The sequence below is a fragment of the Bombyx mori genome, chromosome 20, assembly GCF_030269925.1.
Source record: "Bombyx mori chromosome 20, ASM3026992v2".
Taxonomy (NCBI): Eukaryota; Metazoa; Arthropoda; class Insecta; order Lepidoptera; family Bombycidae; genus Bombyx; species Bombyx mori.
The window spans coordinates 3,991,467-4,003,304 of NC_085126.1; the positions used below are offsets into that span (position 1 = coordinate 3,991,467).

An 11,838-nucleotide genomic window follows, 5' to 3' on the forward strand; every position below is an offset into this window, starting at 1 on the left:
GTGCTTAGTCGTATGATCATTTTCGGTGGATTGCGTGTCGAACATAGTATTGACAGAAGAGACAGGTTCTTTACCATGCATTAACGGGTGATGACGTATTAGACACCCATCAACACCACAAGGGTTAACTTTACATGTTTTCCACTGATGTGAACTACGCCTAAGACATCTATAACACGCTTTTACCTCACGCAGCCAGACCCACCTTTCATCAACAGATAAGGCTTTGAAGTCAGAACATGACTTAATATTGTGATCTTTTTTGCAAAACGCGCATTCAAGCTTTTGTGTAGACGCCGCCTTAGAATTTAGTTTAGAGTGTGTAACTATGTGAATATTTTCCCGTTTATACGGTTTGTTTAGATGAGTGTTTTGTGGTGAATGTTGGATCGAGCAAGATTCCGGTGATAAACCGAACCGAATAAGTTGATCTAACTCGCGCCTCAAAAAATCGGACATAATTTCTAATTTAGGACGCCCTGTAGTATCTTGCATAGCAAAGTCCGTCCATCTTACTTTAGTAACCGGGTTTAATTTTTCTAAGACGGCGTGAAATAGTTCTGGAGAATGCAAGTACTCAATTTGATTCAGTATTTTAAAAGAAGATATAGAATTACGTACCTTATTCGTTATCGTAATTAACTCTTTCAGGTCATTTCCCAAACGTGGTAGATTTTTAAGAGCGGAGACTTCCTTAAATACTATAATTTCCGGGCGAGCGAAGTTCTCCTCCAGAGCTCTTATAATATCGTTCGGGTTGTCTGTAGCCAGCAACAGTGACGCGACTGCATCTCGGGCCGCGCCGCGAAGTGCATTTTGTAACCGACTAATATTTTCAATATTTGAAAAATTGTTTTTGGTTAAATCAAAAATACGTTTAAAATGTAGCCATGTTAAGGCATCTCCGTCGAAAGGAAACAATTCGATCTTATGTTTATGACGGTGCGAAGTAGCAAGCGCCTTGGCCGCAGCTGCAGTGTCAGCAACAGCCTGAAGCAGACTACTCTGATCAACCTCCGTGGAAATGAGCGGTCGCGTAAGTACGGCCGCCTCGGACGCTTTAGTGACGTTTAAAAGTTGTTTCTGATGAACAAAACGGTTAACAGGGGATGCAGTTGACCCAGTGGCCGGCAGAGGTGCCTGGTGGCCGGGAGGCGGAAAAACTACTTGCTCTCGCCCTACTGCGGGGATGCCTCTATTAACTGTATTTTCGCCAACGCAAACTGGCTGTCCTAAACTTTGTACCCATCTTTCTGTTCTTTCTACGCTTACCCTGGCAGAACCACTGCGACTGCTGTGACTTGCCGCGGCTTCCGCGTCGAGAGCGGCAAGTTCGGCCTTCAGTTCGCCCTCCTCTACCTGCTGACGGAGTGCTGCCAGTCGACTTTCACGTTGCCTCTCACGTTCAGCCAGCTCCTGCTCGTGCTCAAGACGTCGGCGCAGGGCGAGGGCCTCTACGGCGGCCTTTTGAGCCTTAATTGTGGATGACGAGCGTGATGATTTTGACTTAGACGTCTCACTCGGAGAAATGCTGTCTACATGTTGGGAAGTACTAGGTTGTATAATATTAACTTGCACACCAGTACTAGTCGCAGGGTTTGTCGGCATGATTTTACTTTTACTGCGGGTGATCATTAAGCGAGAAACAAAAATGAAATAAAGCAGTGAAAATTAAAACAAATACTACGAAATGAACGAATAACTAAAGCTACGTAATGGAAAATAGGTACGCTGGAAAATTACTGGTGAAGGACCAAAATGAAATGGACAAACTAAACAAATCTCTGTAAAATGATAAACGATGAAACAAGTTGAGAATGATTATTTTTTAATAAAAACACAAAATTAAGAAAACAGAAAGAAATGGGTAATATGAAGACAAACGTCAAAAGTGAAGTATATAAAAACTACATTAGTTATCAAAATAGCAAAGAGGTTCACAACACTGGCCATAAATACTATTACAAAGGAAAACAAAAAAAAAACTATGGCAAATAACATTGATTACTTTTACAGTGTGTTAGTTAGACTAAGTATAATTTAAAATAATAGGTTGGTAAAAAAGTCTTTTCGCATTATAGTATTTATGAACTTGTAATAAAATCTCTTTGGCTATACTATTTGTATCTGGCTGGATTTGGTATCATTAAAAGTTTAAATTTTAAAGAAGATAATTCCAAATTCAAATTAGGAAAATGTATGATTTTTATTTATTTTTCGTACTGTCAAGACGAGTTAATCTAATGAAGAAATTCGATATATTTTAAAATTTTACTACAATAAAGGTATAAATGCAACGCAAGCCGCGAAAAAAAACTGTGATGTTCATGGGCCTAGTGCAGTGTCTGTGAGTGTAGCACAAATGTGGTTTAACCGTATTCAATCCGGAAATTTTGATGTCAAAGATGCACGTCGCTCTAGCCACCATATTACGGATAAAATGGATGCCATTCTTGAAGAAGTGGAGCAATATCAGCAAATCAGTAATTACGACGTAGCTAAAGAACTAGGAATTGACACAAAACAGTTTTGGCGCATTTGAAAAAAACTGGGTACATAAAAAAGCTCGATATTTGGATACCTCACGAGCTCACTAAAAGAAATCTAATGAACCGTGTACTCATTTGTGATTATTTATTACGACGTAATGAAACCGAACCATTTTTGAAGAAGCTGATAACTGGTGGTGAAAAGTGGATCACGTACGATAAGAACGTGCGAAAAAGGTCGTGGTCAAAGGTCGGCCAGGCTTCATAGACTGCGGCAAAACTCGGGTTAACTCTTAACAAGCTGATGCTGTGTGTGTGGTGGGATTGGAAGGGCATTATTCATTATGAGCTGTTACCACCAGGCAGGACCGTCGATTCTGAACTCTACTGCGAACAACTGATGAGAAGAGAAGAAGTTGAGAAAAAGCGGCCGGAATCAATCAACAGAAGGGGTGTGGTTTTTCATCATGATAAAGCTAGACCTCACACATCTTTAGTCACTCAGCAAAAATTAAGAGAGCTTGGCTGGGAGGTGTTAATGCATCCGCCGCATATTTCTGATCTTGCACCTTCAGATTTTCACCTGTTTCGGTCTCTTCAGAATTCTTTAGGCAGTGTCAGGATAACATCACGAGGGGACTGCCAAAACCAAGTGTCGCGGTATTTTGATCAAAAGCCCCAAAATTTCTATAGCAATAGGATCATGTCCCTACCTACAAGATGGCAAAAAGTTATCGAACAAAATGATACCTACATACTTTAGTTAAATGTAAATAAACTATTTTAAAAAATGTTGTGAATTTTCTCAAAAACTTTTTCCCCAAACTATTATGTATATACCTAGTCTTGCCATAAATACTGAGACAAGGGAAAAAAAATTCTATTGCAAATAACATTTATTACTTTTACAGTGTGTTAGTTTAATACATAAATATAAAACAATTTAAAGTATAAAAAGCTTATTCGCAGTGGTCTCCATTGGCTGCAATACAGTCCTTTAAACGTTGAGGCCAGTTATCAATAGAAGCACGCACTCTTTCCATGGGAAAAATTTTCACTGCCAATCGTACGGATTATTTTAGGGACTCCAAATTATAATGGCGTTTAGAGCAAGCCGTACTCTCTAAAACTGACCATAAATCATAATCCAGCGGATTAAGATCGGGACTAGATGACGGCCAGTCTTCAGATCTGATGAAGTCCGAAACGTTCGTTTCCCACCAAGACTGCGTAGACCGAGCTTTATGACCTGGCGCCGAGTCTTCCTGGAAGGACCATTCTTGATTATTGAACATGGTGTTGTTAAGGGGCTTCACTACCTTCTCAAGAATATATAATATATAGATATAGACTTTGCTTTCGGACAGGATTTTTTCGAATTCTGCTACTTTGACCACCTTTTTCCTACGAATAGTCAAGGTCTACCTAATAATTTAAAATTACGTGAATACGTCTAATGCTATAATAATATAATGATCAAATATTAATGTGTTTAATTTTAAGCTAATAATCAACTTCTGGTGTGATTATTATATAGAGATATAATTGAGAATTTTATATTTATAGTAATTATAATCTAAACAATAATGTATAACTTTAATTTTATAATATAACAAATCAAAATAATTCAACATAAATCATAATTAATCATATAGAGATTAAAATTAAAAATTTAGATTATTTTTGATGTCTTTCTCTTTATTTTGTGAAACAAATTGTAGGTTTGGAAACACTATTGCCAATAAAGATTGATTCTGAAATTCAACAATTTTTTTTTTAAACAGTGATTGTTCATTATATAACTCAGTATCAAAGTCAAAGCTATATCATCAAAATCGTGAAACTTTGGTTTGTAACACTTATCTTTCTATATATTTGCTAGAACAATGTGACATATTTTCCTCTTTTATTTTAAATATGGAAAATTTCTTATTAAACTTCTAAACTAACTGTATTTTGTTAAAATTTCCACGTAGTTTATTAGTTATAATTTACAATAATTCGTAGAACGACCGTAAATTTTTTTTTAGTTTTGACACAATAATTTTTTGAAAGTTAAACATCGCTCTCCTCTAAAATTGCAATTTTCAAGATAACACACCGTTGAAGCAAAGAGGCGACATGTTAAAATTCAAAATACTAAAACGCGAAGTTTAGATGTTTAGAAGTTTAGATTAACTTTAAACATCTCCGAACTTGGACTTCTTCTTCTTCGTCGCTTTCTTCATTACTGAAGGTCGTGTCCCTGAAACTTGACCCTTGCCTGTCTCGTGAGCTGTTTCCATCTCGTCCGGTCCTCGGCTGCTCGAATGGCGGTTGCGACTGGCAACCCAGTTAGAGCGGTTACTTGATCACACCAACGGCTAGGTAATCGCTATATTTATTAATATTGGACTATACTTATTAATAATCTTATTTATTTTAATAATTTTCTGAACGAAAATGAAGTGCCTGATATACCGGTAATAGAGTATATAAAAGAGTGAGTCCAAAGTCCATGGATACTAGATAATTAAGTTTTTTTATCTTCAATTAACATAATTAGTGGTTTATTGCTTTCGAACTAGTCGTTTGTTCTTTCGGTTATCTGAAATAATGAACTGTACCTTGATTATATTAGATGATTTAATAAAAATAAGTAAAAAAGTATAAATAGCTATTTTCTCGCGATCATTTCTAAATTTATGCATAAATTGAAAAAGTGTGTGACGCTACATCGGCGGGGGAGGTTGTAATAATGTGATTACCTGTGACAAGGAGGGGGGTTAATAGTCCTAAAATTCGTATGACGTAATTTATGTATGGCCCCTAGCTGCGGATGTGCACTGTGACAAATTGAACACAATGATGAAGAAGCTCACGAATCTCCGGTCAATCTTGTATAATCGATGTCCCTTCTACTCCTACGTACACGGCAACGCTCGACTTCATACGGCACAACAGACTATCTCTAAGCTACAAGAGCTAGTTTTAGAAGTTTTGCGTCATTCATCATACTGACCAGATCTTCGGAACGGTACTTAGATAAGGCTATGCGTCATGAGAATCGCCTTATCGTTGCCGCCGCTGACTACTTCCCGAATCCTGATCACGCAGGAGCCAGTCACCGTCGACGCCCTAGACACGTCCTTACGGATACATCAGATCCAATAACCTTTGCATTAGACGTCTTCAGCTCTAACACTAGAAGCAGGCTTAGGGACCCCGGTAACCGTACTCGTCGAACTCGACAAAGAGTTTGACCTGCAACCTAACCCATAAATCAGCTCGCTGAGTTTCTCGCCGGATCTTATCAGCGGGTTGCGATTTCGATCCGGTAGTAGGTTCATTCGCGAAGTAGCTGCTCTTGAGTTGTTAGATTTCCTTCGGAGGCGCTCGGGCTTCCAAATAAAATTAATTTGTATTTAGAATTTGTTGCGGCCTTACATAAGTTACATTTCAAATGGCCGGTATTGTAAAACGGCAACTTCATAGGTCTAGATAGACCTAATATTATTACTTACTTTATGTATGACTAAGACACTTTATTACTGATATTAGGGCGATTAGTGCGCCCACATGGGTTATTACCACTTACCTGCCTATTTCTACAGTGAAAGAGCAATGCGTTTGGGTTCGAAGGGTAGAGCAGCCCTTGTACTATAAAACTGTGACTCAGAACTCATGTCTCAAGTCAGGTGGCGGCATTTACGTTGTTAATCTGCGGACTTCGGTAGCCCCTGCACACCAGGCAGGTCATGCACGTTCATTAATCTAAGAAATAAAAATATGAAATTTCTTCTTTCCATAATTTGATATACCTACAATATGGGGTATAACGTCCGTAGGAGATTACCTACCGCTACCCTACACGTGTCCCCTGGGTGTTGCTAATAGTGCAACAACCTGGCAACCGAACTGTCCTCCTGAGGATGTCCCGGTTCCAACTGCACTGCGTCAATTATAAAACCCTAATCACAAACTGTAAATTTCAATTATAACCACGCAGTGTAAACGAATGCCATACGATAAATAAATAATAATAATGGGGTTACATAAATGGGGTCAAGCACGCTTGAAATTTTAATATTATCTTATTAATAGGTACTCCTATAGATATTTACAATTGTCTTAGTGATAAACGATGTTAAAGGTTCAAGGATGGTGTTTCAGATAAATCTCGTTGTAGACAGCTGTAGTCGCTGGCTACGGTCTTATGCGGAGTTAGGACGGACTTACGTAGTCGTCGCCCTAAGTAAGTTCTAACCGGGCAGCAGTGAAAGCATAGGCATGAAAGGGACAAGATACATGAAAACTCTTTACCGTAGCAGCAGTTGATTAGAGCCCTGATTCGGCTCATGCAGCAACCACTCACGGTTCTTAGCTCATTCCTCTCTTCGTCTGATCATGGCTCGAATCCCACAGGTCTTCTCCCTCTCTTCGCTCTTCCTCAGTCTATTTATAAATGGTATATCCAGGTCACCGCCGACACAGTTACCTTTCTTCACCGATGTTACGGCCATTAACTACTCCAGTAGGAACGACTCCTTAATCGCAAAGAAACTTCAGACCACAGCCCTCGAACAGTGGTTCTAGAAGTAGTATATCAAACAAAACATTCTTGCAATGAGGAAAGTCATTACCATGTTCCACCTGCACTAGGCGTAGAAACCTCACCCCTGCGATCACTCTCTTCTGAAAATCAATACGCAATTTTTTCTTAGAAAAAACCTCCTAGGTCGTTCCGATTTCAAGGGTGGAACTTTACCACTTTATTATGCAGTATAGTACTTTACTTTATAATACAGTATAGAGATTGGTTGGTGCGTGCCCTTAAGAGTGGCAGCTTAAGGTTGTGATTTCTTTGAACATTAGGAAGAAGGACAGCTCGTTCGGCCATGTAGTGCAACATATGTGTGTAAAGTGGAATTGTACCTAAAGATTGCTGGTGTACCGGAAGGAGCTCTGTAACTTTTGGTTGTAAAATTTTAAGTAAACATTTCGATAATCAGAAAATTATTTTGACAATAAATATATTAAAATACAAACTTACCTAAGAGAAGTGGCAACGAAATTGACCTGGTTTGATAAATAATATTAGGGGTTTAAAGTATGAAATTGCCGATTTGTATTGAAAAATTGAAATTGTTTTTTTTAAATTTAAAATATTTATTTAATCAATATATCTATATGCAGTTCCTACAGAGTTAAAACGGTTTCTCGTGCTGCTTGAGGTCTCGCGTTATCATGGAGCAATAATGGTGAAGATCGATTCATGAGTCGGAGCTGTTTCACTGCAAGTTTTACTATCATTGCTCGGAGTTCGGCACAGTAGACATCTGCCGTTATTGCTGCTTGACCAGACCGGAAAAATCTATAGTGAATAACACTGCTGAGACCACCTAACAGTTACCATTACCTTGTAACACCGAATTGCTAATTAACAAATTCGTAATAAGTGCTTTACGTACCTACTACGTACGTACAGTAAAACGGCAATTTCATACTTTAACCGCTATTAAATAAGTTATTTATTTTCTTCAGTTAGTCATTGAAAATAATCGCTCATAGAAACAGTCTTATAACTGCTAAGTAAAACCGTGAACAAAAACAAACGTTATACAATTATTATGATGCCATTTGACATTTTATGATAACATCCTATTATCGCGGGATATAAAAGCACAAAGTTGTTTTAAAATAGCATTGTAGCGCCCCGATGCCCGGTGGTACATGTGAGTTATTAATCTTGAACATTATAAAACATCAACAATATCAAATATTTTCGGTTTTTTATCGAGATTATTTATTACCATAGATACATATTACGTATATTGCGTGAAATAGAGAAGTTAATTTTTAAAGAAAAAACCATAGTCGAGCCAATTTAAATTTTCATTTTAAAATAATGACTATGTTGTTACGAGCTGGGGTTCGGGATAAATAAAATTCTACCAAAGTACAACTAAAAACTGTATTCAGCACTTAAAACTGTACAAGCACCTTAAAATTCTCAATTCTCTTCTTCCGCTTCGCTTCAGGTGATCCGTTCGCTGTTTTGTTTCGAGCAGTTCCGATTACTAACTGACTCCGTGCCATCTCTGCAACGCTTTTATAGCCAATAATACCACATCCCTGGAATTATCGAGAATATTCCACACATTTCTATTATTGTGCTATGGCACTGGGCACAAAAAACGTGTTCCAAGTGCACATCTTCGTATCTCGACTCCAACGCCTCCACGAGCTGCTCACAAGTTGCATCCTTACCTAAGGCGTCCAGGATGGTCAAAGCTTGTTCGCGGAGTCCTAGAGTAAGCGCCGTCATGGCCTGTGACTTGCTCCAGCCGTTTGCCTTCATAACGACCTCAAACTGAATCCTGTAGGCTGACCACGAGGCTGTTCCATCAAACGGCGGAATTTTGAACCTTCGCATGGAAGGAACAGCAGTAACTGAAGCTGAAGTTACTGTTCCTGTTTTTATATCTTCCAGGGTCTTCCTCAAATGAGCCATCTGAACCTCAGTTTTTGGTGATCCGGATCTCTTACTGAGAAATACGGTCCTCGTGCTGTTTAACCTGCCCTTTTATCTCCGTCAGGTTTTTGCCAAATGTATCTCTTAACACTTTTATTAGGAGTATCTGCTCCTCTTGTCAACGAACCTGCTCCTCCTGGCACCGGGACTGTTCTTCCAGCCTGCAAATCAGCTCCTCCTCCTAGCGACGGAGCTGCTCCTTCTGGTGACGGGCCTGCTCTTTCTGGCGACGGGCCTGTTCCTCTTGTCGATGAGCTTGCCCCTCTTGGCGACCAGCCTGCTCTTGCAAAAGCATAATTATGGTTGCAAGGCCAGGAGCTACTAACGCCAAAGAAACACTAGATGTACCCGCGGTTGATTCCATTGCCGCTGTTTCCCCTTGCGGTACCTCGGTCGGCGTTGCAGAACCATTAATCCGCCTTCGGTCCATTTCTTGCTGCCGCTGACCTCTGGTGCGACTACATTCTGCCGTGTCCTTCGGTAAAACTGGCATTATTTGTCCCAGTTCTGACACCGAATTGTTACGCGCTGGGGTTCGGAATAAATAAAATTCTACCGAATTACAAGTTGACACTGAATTCAACACTTAAGCACTTTAAAATTCTCAATTTGCTTCTTTCGCTTCGCTTCAGGTGGTCCGTTCGCTGTTTCGCTTCGAGTAGTTCAGATTAATAACGCGCCATCTCTGCAACGCTATTATAGCCGATACCACATCCCTAGAATTATCGAGAATATTCCACTCAACTCTAGTATTGTGTTTACGCTATCTGACAATAGATGGCGTTGTACTTCTCTAGCATTCTAGGTGCTACTAGATCCTTCGATATTCGTTCGACTATTTGGCTATAGATGGCGTTACTCTTACCGGCGTAATAATATATTTCTATATGTAATTATTTCAGTTAACACTGTTTTTTTTTGTTGCAGTCAAGATGGCGTTCAAGCATTTAGCAGTGTTATTGACGTGCATGCTTGCCGCTGCAGCCAATGCCGTCCCTGGCGCAGATGAAAGCACAACGACCCCAAGCGTTGACAGCTCTATCAATGAACTTCCTGAATCCCTGACGACCGCAAGCGCTGTCAACTCTACCGTTGAAGTGTCTGAGCCCCAGCTTACTTCGACCAATCAAATGGTCCAAAACCTCTACGATGCCATTGTTTACGAAAACTACGACGAAGCGGTTTCCCAAGCCTTAAACTGTATGCGTTATGATCGACCCGATGTCATTAAATTAACTGTCGACAAGTTAATTCGACAACAGAGAACATTTACTGCTGGTTTCGCATACAAACTGGGGGCTGCTGGGGGCGAAGATATTATAAGGTCCGAGTTCCCCCCGGCGTACAGAATGGTGCTAAACGATACTTTTATAAAATTCATCAACTACCAAGATCGTGTTTCCATAGAGTTAGGTATAACTCCAGACTTTGCCGATGACAAGAGGCTCTACGGCAACAACGATCATCCGCATAGCCAGAACTACCATTGGAAGCTCGAGCCCGTGATGGATGGTAAAAAGATTTATTTCAAGATACGTCATCGCGTAGAAGAAAGGTACTTGAAGCTGGCCCACAACGCGGACCGCGACGGCGACTATCAAGCGTATGCTTCCACAAACTCAGACACGAACAGGCACCTGTGGTCGTTCCAGCCTGTGATGTACAACGGGGAGCTCTTGTTCTTCGTTATCAATCGTGCGCATTTCCAAGCGCTGAAGTTCGGCCGACGCGTATATGATGGTAGTCGCAACCTTTACAGTCAAGGTGGAAACTTTGCCGCCCACCCTGAACTTAACGGCTGGACCATCGAAGCTTTCGGAGACAGTTCCAAATTTGTAATTATCAGGGACTAGAAATCCACGTTCGATATTAACACAATATTTTTGTTGAAATTCTTGCCTTCGTTCGCAGCATACCGCAATGTCTGTTTTTATTTAAAACCACAGACTAGTACAGAATACTTTTCTTATTTTATTGCTCACTTAAAACAAAATTAAATAATTTCATATGTTTTTGTTTAGTTTTAATGATGTCTTTATTCCTTAAATTAAATCAAATTCTAACAAACAACTTGACTACCAACCTTACTTATGCATTTTGTTGCCTTATTGAGAGCAATTCATCAAGAACTATATCAAATTAGAATAACTGCAACTTTACAGTTTGTTTCATAGAAAAGTTTGTATATATGTATTTACATAAGTATAATAGAGATGAGCCTATTCCTACTACTACTAATAATAATAATAGTACTAATGAACGTGACGTTTCACAATACTGGCCATTTGAAAAGTAATACATTTAGTCTGGCCATAAATACTATTACAAAGGAAAACAAAAAAAATTCTATGGCAAATAACATTGATTACTTTTACAGTGTGTTAGTTAGACTAAGTATAATTTAAAATAATAGGTTGGTAAAAAAGTCTTTTCGCATTATAGTATTTATGAACTTGTAATAAAATCTCTTTGGCTATACTATTTGTATCTGGCTGGATTTGGTATCATTAAAAGTTTAAATTTTAAAGAAGATAATTCCAAATTCAAATTAGGAAAATGTATGATTTTTATTTATTTTTCGTACTGTCAAGACGAGTTAATCTAATGAAGAAATTCGATATATTTTAAAATTTTACTACAATAAAGGTATAAATGCAACGCAAGCCGCGAAAAAAAACTGTGATGTTCATGGGCCTAGTGCAGTGTCTGTGAGTGTAGCACAAATGTGGTTTAACCGTATTCAATCCGGAAATTTTGATGTCAAAGATGCACGTCGCTCTAGCCAGCATATTACGGATAAAATGGATGCCATTCTTGAAGAAGTGGAGCAAGATC

At 39.0% G+C, this 11,838-nt stretch overlaps 1 protein-coding gene and 1 long non-coding RNA gene across 3 annotated transcripts; one reads left to right on the forward strand and one right to left on the reverse strand.

The window, feature by feature from the left end:
* Positions 1-4,166: 4,166 nt before the first annotated feature.
* Positions 4,167-6,500, reverse strand: LOC134200736 (uncharacterized). Its single transcript, XR_009975778.1, has 2 exons — positions 6,181-6,500; positions 4,167-4,811 (listed from the first exon to the last, which is right to left on the reverse strand). It is a non-coding gene; the product is annotated as an uncharacterized LOC134200736 (long non-coding RNA).
* Positions 6,501-8,165: 1,665 nt separating this feature from the next.
* LOC101737937 (microvitellogenin-like) lies at positions 8,166-11,015 on the forward strand. Of its 2 annotated transcripts, XM_038017845.2 has the most exons (2): positions 8,166-8,203; positions 9,931-11,015. In XM_038017845.2, the coding sequence occupies exons 1-2, from the start codon at positions 8,188-8,190 to the stop codon at positions 10,854-10,856; spliced, it is 942 nt and encodes a 313-aa protein (XP_037873773.1). In that variant the 5' UTR covers positions 8,166-8,187; the 3' UTR covers positions 10,857-11,015.
* Positions 11,016-11,838: the final 823 nt, after the last annotated feature.